Source organism: Cannabis sativa, chromosome 1 (assembly GCF_029168945.1).
Source record: "Cannabis sativa cultivar Pink pepper isolate KNU-18-1 chromosome 1, ASM2916894v1, whole genome shotgun sequence".
Taxonomy (NCBI): domain Eukaryota; kingdom Viridiplantae; phylum Streptophyta; class Magnoliopsida; order Rosales; family Cannabaceae; genus Cannabis; species Cannabis sativa.
The window spans coordinates 60,057,379-60,080,448 of NC_083601.1; the positions used below are offsets into that span (position 1 = coordinate 60,057,379).

Consider the following 23,070-nt stretch of genomic DNA (forward strand, 5'->3'; position numbering starts at 1 on the left):
TTTCAGACCTGTTCTATACATCCCAAAGAACATATTCAAACCAATAAAACACCATATCATGCTCAGAATCGAAAACAACCATTTGAGAGAAAAGTTTGAGCACTTAAGCTCAAACTTTGAACAGACCTCACAACCAGCCATCAGCGCGTGCTTAAATCAACATATCTAACAATATTTAAACTTCAGAAACATACTTCAAACAACAACAGTAGCTACAGAACTGAAATACTCAAACTCATGCAAAACTCTTAACTTGAAACTTAAGAAAACCAAAGGGAAAGTTGGTATGAGCGTACCTTGGCTTGGACTCACTTAGAGCTGCTAGAAATCATAGGATTTGAAGAACAAAATTCAGAACCCTAGTTGGTTCTATAGGGTTCGAACAAGAGAGAGCTTCATTTCCAACTTTGCATTTTATATAAAATAATGAATTAAATGAAAATAGGTTGTTTTATTAAATAAATATCAGCTCAAAATCAAATTAAAAATCTAATTATTAAGTTAAAACAAAGTCCACTAAAGGACAAAACACAAATGGGCAAAAAGACCATTTTGCCCTTTCCACACTAAAAATCATAAAAGGTCACTTAGGGGTATTTTTGTCAACTCTAAAATCTCGACAAATTTTGACATTCCCAATGTCTAACTATACTGCCTCACTATATAAAATTACCAGGATGTGTTTTTAATAGCCAAACACCGTGTTCCAATGTTGTCAACCACAAAACATGCAAAATTATGAAATTCTATATATGACATGTAAAATGAATTCTGAATTCAAATAAATCATCGTAAATAAATATTTCAAAACTAATAAACAAGTTTCATAATTAAACCCTAATTATCTGTTAATTTCTAAATTAAAGCTAAGCGGTCTTTACAATTATCTGTTGGGTTTGGTGCCCTAAATAAAACCCATTTCAATATAATAAGATTTACTAATAAAGATCAGAAATAACATTTTATGTTGCATGGTTCACATGATTTATTTCATGATTATATATAATGTATAAATTCTATTAAGTCCAGAACGTATGTATTTGTTAATGATTATAGTGTTGTCAACACAGTGGAATATAATCTTGATTATATGTTCGAAAGTTTAATTCCCTAATTTGTCAGTTCACTGGATTTAGACTGGCATGATAATCAGCGATAGGTATGCTTACACCTTGGATGAGTTTTATGTCCTTTCCAAGGCATTGGCAAAGTTTACCAGTATCGAATGTATGGAGTATACATTGGAAGGGACCGATATTTAACTTTGATTAGATATCTTAAATTTACCGTAATATATATTCAATTCAATATCACCTAGTTGATCCTAGATAAAATGATCTTAATCCTGATATGATTAGGTTCGATCTAAAGAGTATTATACATGTTCTTTGATTCGTTAGTTAAGCCTACTTTTGGGTCAAGGTGATACGTACATTTTGGGAACATGATAGTATAATTGAGTGGGAGCGCTAAACATACATATGGAATCTATAACTTCTATAGGTATTTCGAAGTTAAACAATGATTTCCTTTGAGCTTGGCTAAACAGAGATAAAATGGTTGAGTTCTCATTTCACTTCGCTGAAATATTATTTATACAGAGCTAAGTGTTTTAAGGATAAAATACATTGAAGGGTGTAACAGTAATTTAGTCCCTATATAATGTGGATCATCTATTAGAGGATCATTGATTAAATTAGGATTATAACAATGGATAATTTATAGTGTATCTATATCGTAGAATATATAGAGCGTTCTATATGACTGAGAGTCCAATTCTAAGTTCTATGCGTGGATTCAACAAGGAATTAATAAGTTAGTGGATTGACTTGGTAAATTCTTGATCTGCTTATTGGAAGCTCGGTTATATAGGCCCACGGTCCCCATACTAGTTGAGACCATACTGCTTGTAAGACTCAGTTAATTGATTTTAATTAATCAAATATAATTCTAAAATTAGACTATGTCTAGTTTATGAAATTTCACTAAGCAAGGGCAAAATTGTGAAGAAAAAAGATTCTAGGTTTTATTTGTTAATTAAGAGACTTTATATGTCTAATTAATAAATATATTAAATGACCATATTATTTAATAATTAGTTTTTATGTAAAGCCCGCTTAGTTAATTTGGAAATTAGCAGTTGTTTATGTTTAATTATGAAATTATTTATAGCTATTTAAATAATTTATTACTGTTATTTATGGAATTCAGAAATGCATGATTATGTCATCAGTAGTTTTTATATTTTGCATTTCCGGTGTCCGGTATTTTGGAACTCGGCGTTTGGCTCAGTAGAAATCACAACTTAGTATGCTAGTAGTTTGGGGACGGGTTTTAGACATTGGGAATGTCGGGAATGGCCGGGAATTTAGAATTTCCCAAAAATACCCCTTTAGTATGATTTATGTGATTTTATGGTGGAGGGGCAAAATGGTCTTTTTGCCCCATTAGTATTTTGTCTTCTAGTGAAATTATTAATGAAAAAGAAATGTTTAATTGTTTATTTGTTGGCTGAATAAAATGGAATTATATGGCTTTTATTTCATTTTTCACACACTTAGCAAAAAAATAGAATTTTCAAAAAGAAACTCTCTCTTTCTTTCCCTTCCATTTTCGGCCAAGCTTTGAGCAGCAAGGAGTGGGTTTTCTCCTTTGATTTTGGATTGTTAATTCATCATCTCTTAAGGTCCATTGCAAGCTAGGTTGGTTCTTGTCTCTCCTTCTTTAATTTCTTGAAAAAATTGTGTAAAAAGTGATGGTTGCATGTGAATTGTTGTGATACTTGCTGTTGTGAATGGTTGTTATTTTCTATGGATTTACTTTGCTATTTTAAGTAGTTTAAAGTTAGTTTATGCATGATAATTACTTAGAATCAAGTTTTGAAGTCTTTTTAGTTCAAGAGCATGAATTTTGAAAATATATGTTGAATCTGTAAATTGCTTGCTGTGGTTGATTATTTTCGTTTTCAGAGGCTTAGTTATGCCTTTTTATGTAGGTTTGATCTAGCTTAATTGCATGTTAGTGGATTTAACCAAGTTTGAGTTTTGGAACTCAAAGCTTGGTCTTTAATGGTGATTTTTGTATATGTGTTTTCTGGGTGGTTTTGAGGCCTTAGATTTGTTCTTTGGGGTGTTTAGAACAGGTCTGGAAAGTTTGGTACCAATTGGGGTTGAATTGGTCGAGTTATGAAAATTTTAGTTGGCTGCCTGCGAGGAACCGGAATTCCGGTTGTGCATCCGGAATTCCGGATGAGGGTTCTGAATTTTCCAGAACCGGAATTCCGGTTGGGCAACCGGTCTACCGGTTGGGGAAAATTCAGGGACCCTAGTTTTCCTCGTTTTTATGTTTTTAGGGGTATTGCCATGCTTTTTATCGATAGGGAAACTTTTAGTTCCAAGTTTTAGTCCCTGGGAAGTGATTTAGCGTGTCACTTATAGCGTTGTGATTTTTATGGTTTAGGAGCCAGTAATCCGCCACTCAGCTTCAGTTCCAGTCAGGTTGACCGGCACACCTGAAATCGGAATCCAGGTAAGATTAGTATAACAGTATGCATATGTAGATTACATGTTTAGCGTGCATGTAGGAAGCCTGCTAGATTACATTAGTTATGTATATAGGCTTCGAACCATCCAACCCTGTCACGTCGGTACAGGCTGGAGTATGACCAGCAGCCGGAGTATGACCGGTTCGACCGATCAGGAGGATACTTGTCAATAGTACCGTCCCTATGAACGTTCAAAACTCAGTACCATGTTGGACATGGCAGTAGTGGCTCAGTACCATGTTGGACATGGCAGTAGCGGGACTCAGTATCGTGTTGGACACGGCAGTTAGTTTTATGTATGATATTATTATGCTTTTCTTACTGAGTCTGTCGACTCACAGTTTATGTTCATGTGTAGGTAAAGGCAAGGCTGTAGCTGATGCACCGTGAGCGAGCTTATGAGATTGTACATGTCGGGGCGGTTAGGCCTGGAGCGTACGATCCTCGGGACAGCAGGGCTGAATTTTTGTAACTGTCGTTAGACGACTTTTATTTTGATGTAATAGTTAAACAGTTAAACTTTTTGTAAATATTTTTACAATCGGGATCCCGAATCTTTTGTAATATGGTTTTATAAGTTTAATTAAAAAGCAAAATTTTAATTAATCACGTTTTTCCATAAACCTCGTTGATTAGCAACGAGCTGCACAGTACGTTTAAAAATCACGTAATACGCCTAAGTTAGTTAGGGTGTTACAATTTGGTATCAGAGCCGCCAGGTTGTCTTCCGAAGATCGTCACGACATGTACAATCATCATCAGCAGTTAGCTCTGCTCACTCGCTTCCGCAAGCCTTTATTGCTTTAGTAGTTTATTTTATTCAGTTATGAAAAAGAAAAGCCTGTTAGGAAGCATGATAGTAGCCTGATAGTAGAATAGGCGCATGTTTCATTTCTAATTTCCAAATTAAGCGGCATTAGTAAGCTCGCCTTGAATACGACCTGATATGCCAACTCTTGGTTTCGCAGGCGGTTCTAACTAGATGGACGCCAGGCGGACTACCAGGAGTCAGGGCAACTCCGTAGGGTCGAATCAGGGACAGGGAGCTCAGTTTCCCCCACCTGCTAGGGGCCGAGGCAGAGGTCCCCGAGGCAGGGCTCGTGGCCGGGGTGATGAGAATCTGCCACAGGCTGCCCAGGCTCCCCCAGCCGATCAGGGAGCCCCGAACTGGGAGTTGCGGTTTGCGGAGATGCAAGCCCGGATCGAAGAACAAGACCTCGAGATTCAGAGGTTGAGACAGCAGGGTGCTCCTGCAGTTCCAGTGCCTATAGTTCCAGTGGCACCTGCCCCTGCTGCCCAGGCCGAGATAGTGGTGGCGGCCCATAGATTGGAGCCATTGTATGAGCGGTTCCGGAAGCAAGCACCTCCGGTATTCCTGGGAGGTCCGGACGTGATGAAAGCCGAGCAGTGGCTGACGGTGATCACCAAGATACTGAATTTCATGGGTGTCACCGGTAACGACAGAGTGGTGTGCGCCACGTTTCAGCTCCAGGAGGACGCGCTGGTATGGTGAGACATGGTGTCTCAGATTCATGATGTCACCACCATGACCTGGGAAAGGTTCCAGGAACTCTTTAATGCGAAATACTACAATGAGGCGGTCAGAAGCGCCAAGAGGAAAGAGTTCGTTCACCTGACCCAGCGGGAGAACATGAGCGTCACTGAGTATACTACTCAGTTTGATCGGTTGGCGAGGTTAGCCTCGGGAATTGTGCCGACCGACTTCAGTAAGAAGGAGAAGTATCTGGACGGGTTGAATCCCAAGATCAGGCATGACCTGATGATCACCACCGACGACAGCACCACCTATGCTCAGATGGTGGAGAAGGCACTGCGAGCTGAGGGCGCAGTGGGGTGTATGTCAGAATCAGCCAGTACTCCGGTGAGTGGCGGAGCTCCTACCCCTCCTGCATCAGGCTATAGCAGGGGGAGTAGTGGTTCGGCCATTGATCAGAGGAAGAGGGCACCCACTGCTTCCGGCGGCTCGAGTCAGAACAAGAGGTTCCGGGGGAACCAGAACCGAGGGAGTCGTCCTGGTGGTAATGAGACCCGATTCTCCTATCCCGAGTGCCCTAGCTGCAAGAGGCACCATCGGGGCGAATGCAAAGGTCAGGGATGCTTTCATTGTGGCATGCCCGGACACTTCAAGAGGGAATGTCCCCAGCTCCGACCAGAGGCACCGAGAGCTCCAGCGATACCCACTCCAGCCAGGGTGTTCGCTATCACGCAGGCTGATGCAGATGCCAGCCCATCAGTTGTCACAGGTCAGCTTTTTATTAACAACTCGCTATATTCAGTGCTGTTTGATTCTGGGGCTACACATTCTTATGTGGCGGCCAGAGTCTTTAGTAAATTGGGTAGACCCTTTGATAGATATGAATCAGGGTTTGGAACCCTGTTACCTGGCGGAGAATCGGTTATCTCCAATAGGTGGATTAGGTCTATGCCGATCAGGATAGATGGTAGAGAGTTAAGCGTTGATCTGATAGAGATGAGCTTAGTCGAATTCGATATTATTTTAGGAATGGATTTCCTATCTAAATATTCGGCGAGCATTGACTGTAAAAGGAAGATGGTGGTCTTCCAACCGGAAAGTGAAGAACCGTTTGTATTTGTTGGTTCGGTTCAGGGATCTCGGATCCCGGTGATCTCGGCTATGTCAGCGAGAGAATTGTTGCACGGCGGGTGCTTAGGGTTTCTGGCCGTGGTGGTGGACACCACTCGGCCAGACACCATTCGGCCAGAGGACATCAGAGTGGTTCGGGAATTTTTGGACGTTTTTCCCGAAGAACTTCCAGGGTTACCACCTCAGCGGGAGATTGATTTCGTGATTGACTTGGCACCAGGGGTGGAACCGGTTTCCAAAGCCCCGTATAGGATGGCTCCAGCTGAACTTAAGGAATTAAAGATTCAGCTCCAAGGGTTGCTTGACATAGGGTTCATTCGGCCCAGTGTGTCACCCTGGGGAGCCCCGGTTTTGTTCGTCAAAAAGAAGGATGGATCTATGAGAATGTGCATCGACTACAGAGAGTTGAACAAGTTGACGGTGAAGAATAAATATCCATTACCTAGGATCGATGACTTGTTCGATCAGCTTCAGGGGAAGACGGTCTTTTCTAAGATTGATCTCCGTTCGGGTTATCATCAGTTGAGAATCCGAGAGGAGGACATTCCGAAGACGGCTTTCCGCACTAGGTATGGACACTACGAATTTCTGGTTATGTCATTCGGACTAACCAATGCTCCTGCAGAATTCATGGACCTGATGAATAGAGTATTCAAGGATTTCCTCGATATCTGTGTGATTGTGTTTATCGACGACATCCTCGTGTACTCTCAATCAGAAGAGGAGCACGAGTTACATCTTCAGATGGTACTACAACGGCTTCGCGAACATAGACTTTATGCCAAGTTCAAGAAATGTGAGTTCTGGTTATCTCAGGTGTCCTTCCTAGGGCACATTGTGAGTAAAGATGGGATCAAGGTGGATCCCGGGAAGATTGAATCCGTCAGGGATTGGCCGAGACCGAAGACAGTGACAGAGATCAGAAGCTTCTTGGGTTTAGCTGGGTACTACCGTAGGTTCGTGGAGGGGTTCTCCAAAATCTCAATGCCCCTAACCGAGCTTACAAAGAAGAATCAGCGATTTATCTGGTCAGATAAATGTGAAGCTAGCTTTCAGGAGCTGAAGCAGAGGTTGATTACTGCTCCGGTACTAGCTTTGCCTTCGGACAAGGAGAAGTTCGTAGTCTACTGTGACGCATCCAAACAGGGTTTGGGGTGTGTATTGATGCAAGCCGATCGGGTTATCGCTTATGCCTCCCGTCAGTTAAAGGATTATGAACAGCGATACCCGACTCATGATTTAGAATTGGCCGCAGTGGTTTTTCCACTGAAGATTTGGCGGCATTACCTGTACGGGGAGAAGTGTGAGATCTATACCGACCATAAAAGTCTCAAGTATTTCTTTACTCAGAAAGATTTGAACATGAGACAAAGGCGTTGGTTGGAATTAGTGAAGGATTATGATTGTGAGATCCTCTATCATCCCGGAAAAGCCAATGTAGTGGCCGATGCCCCGAGCGAGAAAGGGTCCCGGGCAAGTAGCTAGCATGGTTCAGATCTCACCTCAGCTAGCAGAGGATATGGTTAGATCCAGCATTGAGTTTGTGGTAGGTCAGCTTCACAACTTGACGCTGCAATCTGATCTATTAGAAAGAATAAAAGTCGCTCAGATGACAGATCCAGAGTTAGTGAAGATCCGAGATGAGGTGTTGGCTGGTCAAACCAAGGACTTTTCAGTGTCAGATAGTGGGATGCTTTTGTATAAAGCCAGGGTTTGTGTTCCGAACAATGCGGAACTTAGAATGAGATCTTTGAGGAGGCTCATTCTACTCCATATTCTCTGCATCCCGGCACCACCAAGATGTACCAAGATTTGAAACCGTACTTCTGGTGGAACGGTATGAAGAAGAATTTGGTAGAATTCGTATCGAGATGCCTCACTTGTCAGCAGATCAAGGCTGAACATCAGAGACCAGCAGGGTTGTTGCAGCCTCTAACCCTACCAGAATGGAAATGGGAGGATATTACGATGGATTTTGTGGTCGGGTTACCTAGGACCACGGGTATGTATGATTCCATCTGGGTAGTGGTGGACCGATTTACGAAATCTGCTCATTTTCTGCCGGTTAGAACAACGTTCACAGTGGATCAGTTGGCAGAACTGTACATCTGAGAGATAGTGAGACTTCACGGGGTACCGAAGTCTATAGTTTCGGAGAGGGATCCGAAATTCACCTCCAAATTTTGGCAAAGTTTGCAACGGGCAATGGGTACAAAGCTAAAATTCAGTACAGCATTCCATCCTCAGACAGATGGTCAGTCCGAAAGGACAATTCAGATATTGGAGGATATGTTGAGAGCCTGTGTTATGGACTTTGAGGGCTCATGGAGTAAGTATCTACCGTTGATAGAATTCTCTTACAACAACAGTTATCAGAGTACAATAGGGATGGCTCCCTATGAACTATTGTACGGTAGGAAATGTAGATCCCCTATCCACTAGGATGAGACAGGGGAGAGGAAATACCTAGGTCCAGAGTCAGTTCAGCGGACCAATGAGGCAATAGAAAAGATAAAAGCTAGAATGCTTGCCTCACAGAGCAGACAGAAGAGTTACGCAGATCCGAAACGCAGAGATGTTGAGTTCCAAGTAGGGGAACATGTGTTTTTACGGGTATCTCCGATGAAGGGGATTAAACGTTTCGGGAAAAGAGGCAAGTTATGCCCTAGATTTACTGGACCTTTCGAGATTCTCGAGAAGATAGGTCAAGTGGCATATCGGTTAGCATTGCCTCCAGCCTTATCAGCAGTGCACAACGTATTCCATGTCTCAATGTTGAGAAAATACGTTTCAGACCCCTCTCATATACTCAGTTATGAGAGTCTTCGGCTCGGCCGGACATGACCTATGAGGAACAGCCAGTGCAGATCCTGGATAGAAAGGATAAAGTCCTTCGGAATAAGACCATAGCATTGGTCAAGGTTCTCTGGAGAAACAGCAAGGTGGAGGAAGCCACCTGGGAGCTAGAGTCAGATATGAGAGTTCAATATCCAGAGTTATTCAGGTTAGATTTCGGGGACGAAATCCTTTTAAGGGGGGAATAGTTGTAAAGCCCGCTTAGTTAATTTGGAAATTAGCAGTTGTTTATGTTTAATTATGAAATTATTTATAGCTATTTAAATAATTTATTACTGTTATTTATGGAATTCAGAAATGCATGATTATGTCATCAGTAGTTTTTATATTTTGCATTTCCGGTGTCCGGTATTTTAGAACTCGGCGTTTGGCTCAGTAGAAATCACAACTTAGTATGCTAGTAGTTTGGGGACGGGTTTTAGACATTGGGAATGTCGGGAATGGCCGGGAATTTAGAATTTCCCAAAAATACCCCTTTAGTATGATTTATGTGATTTTATGGTGGAGGGGCAAAATGGTCTTTTTGCCCCATTAGTATTTTGTCTTCTAGTGAAATTATTAATGAAAAAGAAATGTTTAATTGTTTATTTGTTGGCTGAATAAAATGGAATTATATGGCTTTTATTTCATTTTTCACACACTTAGCAAAAAAAATAGAATTTTCAAAAAGAAACTCTCTCTTTCTTTCCCTTCCATTTTCGGCCAAGCTTTGAGCAGCAAGGAGTGGGTTTTCTCCTTTGATTTTGGCTTGTTAATTCATCATCTCTTAAGGTCCATTGCAAGCTAGGTTGGTTCTTGTCTCTCCTTCATTAATTTCTTGAAAAAATTGTGTAAAAAGTGATGGTTGCATGTGAATTGTTGTGATACTTGCTGTTGTGAATGGTTGTTATTTTCTATGGATTTACTTTGCTATTTTAAGTAGTTTAAAGTTAGTTTATGCATGATAATTACTTAGAATCAAGTTTTGAAGTCTTTTTAGTTCAAGAGCATGAATTTTGAAAATATATGTTGAATCTGTAAATTGCTTGCTGTGGTTGATTATTTTCGTTTTCAGAGGCTTAGTTATGCATTTTTATGTAGGTTTGATCTAGCTTAATTGCATGTTAGTGGATTTAACCAAGTTTGAGTTTTGGAACTCAAAGCTTGGTCTTTAATGGTGATTTTTGTATATGTGTTTTCTGGGTGGTTTTGAGGCCTTAGATTTGTTCTTTTGGGTGTTTAGAACAGGTCTGGAAAGTTTGGTACCAATTGGGGTTGAATTGGTCGAGTTATGAAAATTTTAGTTGGCTGCCTGCGAGGAACCGGAATTCCGGTTGTGCATCCGGAATTCCGGATGAGGGTTCTGAATTTTCCAGAACCGGAATTCCGGTTGGGCAACCGGTCTACCGGTTGGGGAAAATTCAGGGACCCTAGTTTTCCTCGTTTTTATGTTTTTAGGGGTATTGCCATGCTTTTTATCGATAGGGAAACTTTTAGTTCCAAGTTTTAGTCCCCGGGAAGTGATTTAGCGTGTCACTTATAGCGTTGTGATTTTTATGGTTTAGGAGCCAGTAATCCGCCACTCAGCTTCAGTTCCAGTCAGGTTGACCGGCACACCTGAAATCGAAATCCAGGTAAGATTAGTATAACAGTATGCATATGTAGATTACATGTTTAGCGTGCATGTTGGAAGCCTGCTAGATTACATTAGTTATGTATATAGGCTTCGAACCATCCAACCCTGTCACGTCGGTACAGGCTGGACTATGACGAGCAGCCGGAGTATGACCGGTTCGACCGATCAGGCTGACATTTGGTTGGTGGTTCCGTACTATTGACCTATCCCGTCGGTACAGGCTGGAGTATGACCAGCAGCCGGAGTATGACCGGTTCGACCGATCAGGAGGATACTTGTCAATAGTACCGTCCCTATGAACGTTCAAAACTCAGTACCATGTTGGACATGGCAGTAGTGGCTCAGTACCATGTTGGACATGGCAGTAGCGGGACTCAGTATCGTGTTGGACACGGTAGTTAGTTTTATGTATGATATTATTATGCTTTTCTTACTGAGTCTGTCGACTCACAGTTTATGTTCATGTGTAGGTAAAGGCAAGGCTGTAGCTGATGGACCGTGAGCGAGCTTATGAGATTGTACATGTCGGGGCGGTTAGGCCTGGAGCGTACGATCCTCGGGACAGCAGGGCTGAATTTTTGTAACTGTCGTTAGACGACTTTTATTTTGATGTAATAGTTAAACAGTTAAACTTTTTGTAAATATTTTTACAATCGGGATCCCGAGTCTTTTGTAATATGGTTTTATAAGTTTAATTAAAAAGCAAAATTTTAATTAATCACGTTTTTCCATAAACCTCGTTGATTAGCAACGAGCTGCACAGTACGTTTAAAAATCAGGTAATACGCCTAAGTTAGTTAGGGTGTTACATTTTAGTTATTAAATAGTTGGAATTGGGATTTAAATGGTTGAATTTGAAAATTGGCGTTTTTGAGAAAATGAGATGCAGAAATGATAAAACAGCAAAATTGCATAAGTGGGGCCCAATATCCAAAGCCCAGGCCGACCACTAGTGTAGGCTTTTATCATTTATTTTTTCATTATTTTAATGCCAAATAATTCTAACCTAAACCTAGGTGGTTACCTATAAATAGGTAGTGATGGCTTCAGGAAATTGATGATGCATCTCATTCCTTCAGAGAAAATTCTAAGTCGCCACTTCCCTCTCTTTTCTTCTTCTCAATTTTCGAACCTTGAGTGAATGTGTGAGTGCCCACACACATCTTGTATCTCAATCATAGTGTGGAAGATTGTGAAGAATCCAATCAACAAGAAGGAGAATCAAGCTCATGGAAGGAGAGAAAGAGATCCAGGTTCAGATCTTAGTGATGCTCTGCTACAGAAAGGAATCAAGGGCTAGAGATTTGAACGGAAGGAGTCATTATATTCCGCTGCACCCAATGTAAGGTTTCCTAAACTTTATATGTGTTTATTTCATTGTTTTAGAATTCATATTAGGATGTTAATGAAACATACTTGTTAGTAAATCTATATCATGGTAAAATATTTCCAGCAACTGGTATCAGAGCCATGGTAATGATTTACTTTCATGAAATATGAATTAAAACAATGATATGTGTTTATTTGGATGGTTTCATGTTGATCTGTGTGTCATATGATGATTGATTGATTCTTGTGAAATTTATGAAAAATAATTGAGTTTTCGTTTCTGGAATTATTTTTATTGGATAGATTGGAAAAAATTAAGCAATTTACTTTTTTACAGAACTTAATTTTGATTTTATTTTAATTAGTTATGAATTTTTGAAAATCAAAAAATATCAGGGGTGCATCACACACCCGAACGCGCACAGAACCCTTGCTTTCCTCGGACGCCTGCGACTTCAGACACGTTTTGTCTGAGTTTTCTCGGTCTGTAGGCGGACTATCAGAAGACGATTGGGATGCGCGCGCGGAGAGGCTGCATGCAGCCTCTTGCGCCGTGTCTTCTCGGTCAGCATGCCCCTCGTGTGCGTGTGGACAGTATGCATCCGTACCACTTACAATTTTTTTTCGTTTTCTTCGATTTTTCATGCTATTTCATGGAATTAACTTCAATTTTTTTGTGTAGTTTTGTATTTTGAGTAGGCAATTTTTTTTTTGAAATGATATTTAGGTTAGTTGATACCTAATTTTTCAAAAATTGTAGGTTTAATTTTAAATTTTTTTATTTATTTAATTTTTTTAAAAAAACCGAAAGTATTTTTTTATTATTATTTATTTATTTTTGAAATTTTATTTAATAAATTAATTAATTTAAAATTAAATAAATCCTACATGCAACTATCATATTCAACTTCTTGGAGGAGTATGCGTTTTAGCTTGTGTGTAAGTTTTATAAAACCTATTATTGCTTGATCTAAATTGCCATTGTTAACTTATTGATAGATCCAATGATCTGATTTTAACCCATGGTTCAATTGTTAATAGGTCAAGTAAATAATTTGTAACAAGTAAATTTTACATTCTTCTTTCATCTGTGTATGACCTAGTAACATGATAGGATCCATCCAAATCTGTTTGCTTGTGTGACCCTATATGTTTACTTTACGTTTAGATGCATATAGGTTGTTCATTTAGTATTTTAATTAAGATGAACTAGTTGCTAAATAAAATATCACACCATGATAGATTTTATTTAGGCCCATTTAGATTTTTGGGCCTATTCAATTAATAACAGTTCTTCATTTTAAGGTTACATTCCTCTCTTTTGGGCCTTGTGTGAGAGTTAGGGGGCCAATAGAAGTGGGTACGACATACTGAACCCAGCTCTCCCTCACATGAACAACCCCAACTTCGAAGGCCCATTTGCCTGATTTGGATAACTGTATTAGGTTAATTAAATTAGTTTAACCTAATAAAATTGATTTGCAACATAATTAATTTTAAAATAAATGGAATTATTTTTCATTCGTATATTTTGAAATTAATTTAAAAAAACACGCTTAGTTTAATGAAATTATTTCTAGATAAACTATATGTATTTTTCTTGTATTTAATTAAATATAGAATTATAACTAACTAGATTCTTTCTGAAGCTTATTTTAATTATTTCATTAAATATTCCTATTTAAGTTGTAAATTAGTTATTTCTAACTAATTTTATTTATCAACTTAAATTTGAATATCTTTTGAATTTCAAAATTAAGTTGAGGAATTATAGGAATTGGTTATTGAAGATTCTTAAAATATTTTTTAAGTTGTTTTTTTTTTTAAATATAGATCAACTTAAAATGGAATATTTTTCAAATTAGGTGGTTACAATTTTATTTTGATATTTAATTAAATTTATTTGAAAAACATTTAAGTTGGATATTTAAGATTTTTTCTATAACAACATAAATTAGAATTTTTTTCGAATTTTAGAAAAACACTTAGTTAATGATATATATTCTAGATAATTATTTCCAGTACTAATTATATTTTCTAATATTTAATTAGGAAAATATTTTAAGTTGTAAATTAATTATTTATTTTAATTAATTTTGGACCAACTTAATGATAAAATATTTTCCTAGTATTAAAATATCTGAGTGACTTTTATTCTTTCTAATAGATCAGATTGCAGCGTCAAGTTGTGAAGCTGACCTACCACAAACTCAATGCTGGATCTAACCATATCCTCAGCTAGCTGAGGTGAGATCTGAACCATGCTAGCTACTTGCCCGGGACCCTTTCTGCTCAGGGCATCGGCCACTACATTGGCTTTTCCGGGATGATAGAGGATCTCACAATCGTAATCCTTCACTAATTCCAACCAACGCCTTTGTCTCATGTTCAAATCTTTCTGAGTAAAGAAATACTTGAGACTTTTATGGTCGGTATAGATCTCACACTTCTCCCCGTAAAGGTAATGCCGCCAAATCTTCAGTGCAAACACCACTGCGGCCAATTCTAAATCATGAGTCGGGTATCGCTGTTCATAATCCTTTAACTGACGGGAGGCATAAGCGATAACCCGATCGGCTTGCATCAATACACACCCCAAACCCTGTTTGGATGCGTCACAGTAGACTACGAACTTCTCCTCGTCCGAAGGCAAAGCTAATACCGGAGCAGTAATCAATCTCTGTTTCAGCTCCTGAAAACTAGCTTCACATTTATCTGACCAGATAAACCGCTGATTCTTCTTTGTAAGCTCGGTTAGGGGCATTGAGATTTTGGAGAACCCCTCCACGAACCTACGGTAGTACCCAGCTAATCCCAAGAAGCTTCTGATCTCTGTCACTGTCTTCGGTCTCGGCCAATCCCTGACGGATTCAATCTTCCCGGGATCCACCTTGATCCCATCTTTACTCACAATGTGCCCTAGGAAGGACACCTGAGACAACCAGAACTCACATTTCTTGAACTTGGCGTAGAGCTTATGTTCTCGAAGTCGTTGCAGTACCATCTGAAGATGTAACTCATGCTCCTCTTCTGATTGAGAGTACACGAGGATGTCGTCGATAAACACAATCACACAGATATCGAGGAAATCCTTGAATACTCTATTCATCAGGTCCATGAATGCTGCAGGAGCATTGGTTAGTCCGAATGACATAACCAGGAACTCGTAATGTCCATACCTAGTGCGGAAAGCCGTCTTTGGAATGTCCTCCTCTCGGATCCTCAACTGATGATAACCCGAACGGAGATCAATCTTAGAAAAGACTGTCTTCCCCTGAAGCTGATCGAACAAGTCATCGATCCTAGGTAATGGATATTTATTCTTCACCGTCAGCTTGTTCAATTCCCTGTAGTCGATGCACATCCTCATAGATCCATCCTTCTTCTTGACGAACAAAACCGGGGCTCCCCAGGGTGACACACTGGGCCGAATGAACCCTATGTCAAGCAACCCTTGGAGCTGAATCTTTAATTCCTTAAGTTCAGCTGGAGCCATTCTATATGGGGCTTTGGAAACCGGATCCACCCCTGGTGCCAAGTCAATCACAAAATCAATCTCCCGCTGAGGTGGTAACCCTGGAAGTTCTTCGGGAAATACGTCCAAAAATTCCCGAACCACTCTGATGTCCTCTGGCCGAATGGTGTCTGGCCGAGTGGTGTCTACCACCACGGCCAGAAACCCTAAGCACCCGCCGTGCAACAATTCTCTCGCTGACATAGCCGAGATCACCGGGATCCGAGATCCCTGAACTGAACCCACAAATACAAACGGTTCTTCACTTCCCGTTTGGAAGACCACCATCTTCCTTTTACAATCAATGCTCGCCGAATATTTAGATAGGAAATCCATTCCTAAAATAATATCAAATTCGACTAAGCTCATCTCTATCAGATCAGCGCTTAACTCTCTACCATCTATCCTGATCGGCATAGACCTAATCCACCTATTGGAGATAACCAATTCTCCGCCAGGTAACAGGGTTCCAAACCCTGATTCATATCTATCATAGGGTCTACCCAATTTACTAAAGACTCTGGCCGCCACATAAGAATGTGTAGCCCCAGAATCAAACAGCACTGAATATAGCGAGTTGTTAATAAAAAGCTGACCTGTGACAACTGATGGGCTGGCATCTGCATCAGCCTGCGTGATAGCGAACACCCTGGCTGGAGTGGGTATCGCTGGAGCTCTCGGTGCCTCTGGCCGGAGCTGGGGACATTCCCTCTTGAAGTGTCCGGGCATGCCACAATGAAAGCATCCCTGACCTTTGCACTCACCCCGATGATGCCTCTTGCAGCTAGGGCACTCGGGATAGGAGAATCTGGTCTCAGTACCACCAGGACGACTCCCTCTGTTCTGGTTCCCCCGGAACCTCTTGTTCTGACTCGAGCCGCCGGAAGCAGTGGGTGCCCTCTTCCTCTGATCAATGGCCGAACCACTACTCCCCCTGCTATAGCCTGATGCAGGAGGGGTAGGAGCCCCGCCACTAACCGGAGTACTGGCTGATTCTGACATGCACCCCACTGCGCCCTCAGCTCGCAGTGCCTTCTCCACCATCTGAGCATAGGTGGTGCTGTCGTCGGTGGTGATCATCAGGTCATGCCTGATCTTGGGATTCAACCCGTCCAGATACTTCTCCTTCTTGCTGAAGTCGGTCGGCACAATTCCCGAGGCTAACCTCGCCAACCGGTCAAACTGAGTAGTATACTCAGTGACGCTCATGTTCTCCCGCCCGGGTCGTGTGAACGAACTCTTTCCTCTTGGCGCTTCTGACCGCCTCATTGTAGTATTTCGCATTAAAGAGTTCCTGGAACCTTTCCCAGGTCATGGTGGCGACGTCATGGATCTGAGACACCATGTCCCACCATACCAGGGCGTCCTCCTGGAACTGAAACGTGGCGCACACCACTCTGTCGTTACCGGTGACACCCATGAAATTCGGGATTCGGTAATCACCGTCGCCCACCGCTCGGCTTTCATCACGTCGGGACCTCCCGGGAATACCGGAGGTGCTTGCTTCCGAACCGCTCATACAATGGTTCCAATCTATGGGCCGCCACCACTATCTCGGCACAGGCGGCAGGGCAGGTGCCACTGGAACTATGGGCACAGGAACTGCAGGAGCACCCTGCTGTCTCAACCTCTGAATCTCGAGGTCTTGTTCTTATATCCGGGCTTGCATCTCCGCAAACCGCAACTCCCAATTCGGGGCTCCCTGATCGGCTGGGGGAGCCTGGGCAGCCTGTGGCGGGTTTTCATCACCCCGGCCACGAGCCCTGCCTCGGGGACCTCTACCTCGGCCCCTAGCAGGTGGGGGAAACTGAGCTCCCTGTCCTTGGTTCGACCCTACGGAGTTGCCCTGACTCCTGGTAGTCCGCCTGGCGTCCATCTGATTAGAACCGCCTGCGAAACCAAGAGTTGGCATATCAGGTCGTATTCAAGGCGAGCTTACTAATGCCGCTTAATTTGGAAATTAGAAATGAAACATGCGCCTATTCTACTATCAGGCTACTAACATGCTTCCTAACAGGCTTTTCTTTTTCATAACTGAATAAAATAAACTACTAATACAATAAAGGCTTACTGAACCGTGAACCGAGCTAACTGCTGATGATGATTGTACATGTCGTGACGATCTTCGGAAGACAACCTGGCGGCTCTGATACCAAATTGTAACACCCTAACTACCTTAGGCGTATTACGTGAGTTTTAAACGTACTGTGCAGCTCGTTGCTAATCAACGAGGTTTATGGAAAAACGTGATTAATTAAAATTTTGCTTTTTAATTAAACTTATAAAACCATATTACAAAAGACTCGGGATCCCGATTTATAAAATCCTTTACAAAAGTTTTAACTGTTTAACTATTACATAAAAATAAAAGTCGTCTAACGACCAGTTACAAAATTCAGCCTTGCTGTCCCGAGGATCGTACGCTCCAGGCCTAACCGCCCCGACATGTACAATCTCATAAGCTCGCTCACGGTCCATCAGCTAAAGCCTTGCCTTTACCTACACATGAACATAAACTGTGAGTCGACAGACTCAGTAAGAAAAGCATAATAATATCATACATAATTCTAACTGTCGTGTCCAACACGATACTGAGTCCCGCTACTGCCATGTCCAACATGGTACTGAGCCACTACTGCCATGTCCAACATGGTACTGAGTTTTGAACGTTCATAGGGACGGTACTATTGACAGGTATCCTCCTGATCGGTCGAACCGATCATACTCCGGGTGCTGGTCATACTCCAGCCTGTACCGACGGGATAGCTCAATAGCACTGAACCACCAACCAAATGTCAGCCTGATCGGTCAAACCGGTCATACTCCGCCGTCGGTCATACTCCACCCGTACCGACGTGACAGGTTGGATGGTTCGAAGCCTATATACATAACTAATGTAATCTAGCAGGCTTCCTACATGCACGCTAAACATGTAATCTACATATGCATACCGTTATACTAATCTTACCGGATTCCGATTTCGGTGTGTGCCGTCAACCCGACCGGAACCGAAGCCGAGCGGCGGACATCGGCTCCTAAACCATAAAAATCACAACGCTATAAGTGACACGCTAAATCACTTCCCGGGGACTAAAACTTGGAACTAAAAGTTTCCCTATCGATAAAAAGCATGGCAATACCCCTAAAAACATAAAAACGAGGAAAACTAGGGTCCCTGAATTTTCCCCAACCGGTAGACCAGTTGCCCAACCGGAATTCCAGTTCTGGAAAATTCAGAACCCTCATCCGGAATTCCGGATGCACAACCGGAATTCCGGTTCCTCGCAGGCAGCCAACCTAAATTTTCATAACTCGACCAATTCAACCCCAATTGGTACCAAACTTTCCAGACCTGCTCTAAACACCCCAAAGAACAAATCTAAGGCCTCAAAACCACCCAGAAAACACATAAGCAAAAATCACCATTGGAGCTCAAGCTTTGAGTTCCAAACTCAAGCTTGAGCAAATCCACCTAAACATGCATTCCACTAGCTTAATTCTACTCAATCTAGCATAATAACACCTCTGAAAACACACAAGAACATCCAGCAACTTCACAGAACAAAATGAACCATTTCCTTCAAAAATTCATAACTTTTTCACATAAACATTTAACCAACTAGAACAAGAATTCAAGCATGCAATTCCATCACATTAAACCTACTGAATTCAACACTTTAATCACAGAAACAACAACAATAATAACCAGCAGCAACAACACCAAAACACCATGCATGCATCACCATTTTTCATCATTTTTTTCAAGAAATTACAACAAGAAAGGTTAGAGACTTTACCAAGGATTAGAAGCACACTTAGATTGGATGAAACTAGCTTGAAAATTGAAAGAAAACCAGCCCTTGAACCCCAAGCCTTCAGCCGAAAAAAGAGAGAGAGAAAAGAGAGTGTTTTCTTTTTAAATTTCTAATTTTCTAACTTAGCATATTTTTGTGAAAAATGAAAATGAAATAACTAACCAAGCATTATTCATATCAGCCAAAATAATCAATTAAAATAAACATTTAATCCATTCAATAAATCACATAAGACAAAACACTAATGGGGCAAAAAGACCATTTTGCCCCTCCACCATAAAATCATGAAAATCATACTAAAGGGGTATTTTTGGGACATTCTAAATTCCAGGCCATTCCCGACATTCCCAATGTCTAAAACCCGTCCCCAAATTACTAACATACTAAGTTGTGATTTCTACTGAGCCAAACGCCGAGTTCCAAAATACCGGACACCGGAAATGCAAAATATAAAAACTACTGATGACATAAACATGCATTTCTGAATTCCATAAATAACAGTAATAAATTATTTAAATAGCTATAAATAATTTCATAATTAAACATAAACAACTGCTAATTTCCAAATTAACTAAGCGGGCTTTACAAAATTCCTACTTATTAATTCTTCGTTGAATCCACTCTTAGAACTTAGAATTGCACTCTCAGACTTATATAGAGCATATTGTATGTTTCACGATACCAATATACTATCTCATTTAACCATTGTTATAATCTTATTGTGATTTAAAGATCCTCTATATAGATGATTTACATCGAGATGGGATTTCTTTACCGTTCTCACCCCTCAATGTATTTTGCCCCTTAAAACACTTAGCTACCTGTAAATGGTGTTTAGTGATCTAATAATTAGTCAGTTAAACAAGAGCTCATCCATTTACTTCTATTTGCTAAGCTCTAAGGGAATCATCACTTAACTTCTATACACCAGTAGAAGCTATAGATTCCATATTTATGTTCAGCACTCCCACTCAATCATACTATCATGTTCCCAAAATATACGTATCACCCTGACCCAAAAGTAGGCTTAACTAATAAATCAAAGAACATGAATAGCACTCCTGAGTTGAGCCCAAGCATATCAGGATTTAGATTCTTTTCAATCTTAAGATCAACTACTGATATTGACTTGGAAAGATATGTATAACGGTAAGTTTGTAATATCTTAACTTAGTTGCAATATCGGTCCAGTCCAATGTATACTCCATACATTCGAAACTAGTATACTTTACTAATGTCCTGGAAAGAACATAACACTTACTCCAAGTGTAAGTACACATCATCGCTGATTATCACATTAGTGTAAATCCAATAACACTGATGAAACAGGGACCAAAACTTTTGATTCATATGATCACAATCACATTCCACTGTGTTGACGATACTGTAATTGTGAATAAACATATGATCTGGATTTAACTGATTTTGTGTGTATGAATGTAATAAACATATTAAATATATTAAACCATTAGCATGTAAAATTCATGCAAACATCAATCACTTCAAATTTCTTATATTGATAACTAATCAGATTGTAAAGAGTTTTATTTAGGGCATAAAACCTAACAAACTCCCACTTGCACTAATATAAAACAAACTGTGCAAATAGGTCAATCTGATGTCTTGATCTTCGCATCAAGTGTAGTATATTTGAATCCACCCAAACTTTTGGAAACTAGTTCATAAATACTCTTATGAAACATCCTTTACTATATGCTTTACTCATCAAGGGATACTGAAATCTTTACTGTTTTAAAAGTACATCTGAATTAACAGAGGACATATCTCTCATATTTTAAAATATGTAATTGAGATAATACAGTGTAGACTTTTCTTCAGTGATATAACTTTCTGGTATTTTCGAATAGACCAAGTTATAGTTCTTCTCTGGTAGAGCTTGAATTATTATACAATAATTCCTCCACGCCCAAAGTAAGCACCATCTTAAGAATTTCGAAATTAGATGGTGTGATACAAAGACAACTGATACACAGTTCCTTAATATCTGACATATAGATCACTTTCATAAATCCTTCTTGAATATCTTCTAATGTTCCCTATTTGATTACATCTCAGATAGCTCCCACTCAATAGCGTATGTCCGGTTAAATAATACTTTTAACCTCTCGATTGTTTAGAGAGTTACCTAGTTGTGACTTTTGTATTAGTCTCGAAACTTTAAGTCAAGACTAAGTCATCAACTTAGCGTACTAGTATTTGAAGTGAAAAATACATGCCGTAGATTAAAGTAATCAAAATTAAGATACCATAAAATTTTATGAGGATTAAGAATTCTTGGTTCAAGTCATTCGAATGGACTGAACTAGAGTTCTTTATCTTATTCTCATAATTCTGATAAGCTATACCTATCCATGTGAATGGTTAGATTTGCTTTTCAGTAGTGTTCTTAAGTACCTATCACAATTATCAACCTATTGAAGATGGGTATAGAACTTGAAAATTCTCCCACTCAATTAAGGTAGTGTGAAACTTTAACAAAGAACTTTCAGAGGTATCAAACTTTTACTTACAACAGTAAAATCAAAATGGAACATACAATCAAGATCAAGAATTTATATTGACAATAGCTGACTCATTATATTACTTCTATGTTTTAAACAAGATATGTGTTTCATAGGGAATTGTGGAATGGACTCCACCCCTAAGAATATACATATAGGGTACTATGGATAACCTCCACCCCTAAGTATATAGAGATTATGATCCACCCCTAAAGGTTGTATAGATCATGATTCTCTTAGTGTGATAGAGTTTATGTGGAGTTGAATACTATCCAGAGTTCATTAGATATAAAAGATCGTTGAACTGCATAGTTTTCTTAACTTTTCTCCACCCCTATCAGATCATAAGATCTTTTTATTAAACAAATTCTTAATAATTGTATGAGCATTAACAATTATTGATAAACATAGAAATAATTTCTAGTGTTTATATAATATAACTCTATGAAGAGTTGTAAATATTATAGAATTTGCATCAATAATAAAAACACTTACACATACAAACATACAAATATAATGTGGTAATAATTGATGAAGATAAATTAAATGAAGCTCAATCTCATAAATTGCAATAGGGAATTTCAAAAAAAAACTTTATTAATAAAAAAAATGTATTGCAACAATATGAGAAAAACAGGGATAAATATCCCTAACTAAAATTTGAAATCCAAATTGTCTTTAAACTGAAACAATTAATTCAAAAATAAATTGAAGAGCTTCATCTTCATCTGGACGATTTCACCCTTGGTCCAAATTTTGCCGATCCAACTCAATTGAGTTCAAGTAGCTTGGCCTAGAAGAAGAAGAAAACAAATAAACAAAGTTAGTCAAGAATCATAAATCCAATTGGATAATAATTCACTAAAACTCTTAAAGTTTATGAAAGGAAATACCTTGTTTCTTTGCAAGAAGTTTAGGACACTGGGGTTTCCAATGACCTTTTTCATTGCAGTGGAAACACTTTCCTTTAAGTGTAGCATCATCAGAAGGAGCAGTCTTTTTCATGACTTTTGTTCGCTTCTTGGTGTTCTTCCACTTCTTCTTCGATTTGGGCTTTGAAGCAGAGGCGACATTTGCTTCAGGTTTCATCGTCCCATTACCATTACCAGGATTGTGAGGTTTACTCCCTTTCTTCTTGGGTCCTCCAATCAAATTTTCATAAGTTTGAAGGTCATTGACTAATTCATGAAAGTCAATTTCCTTCTTATTCATGACATAATTTGATGTGTATGGTAGAAATGCTGGAGTC

General features: G+C 39.7%; 1 protein-coding gene across 1 annotated transcript; it reads right to left on the reverse strand.

Annotated features, from left to right (window-relative positions):
• Positions 1–5,129: 5,129 nt before the first annotated feature.
• On the reverse strand, positions 5,130–16,694 carry LOC133029404 (uncharacterized). The gene is made up of 2 exons (XM_061101895.1): positions 15,333–16,694; positions 5,130–6,603 (listed from the first exon to the last, which is right to left on the reverse strand). The coding sequence occupies exons 1-2, from the start codon at positions 16,691–16,693 to the stop codon at positions 6,501–6,503; spliced, it is 1,464 nt and encodes a 487-aa protein (XP_060957878.1). The 5' UTR covers position 16,694; the 3' UTR covers positions 5,130–6,500.
• Positions 16,695–23,070: the final 6,376 nt, after the last annotated feature.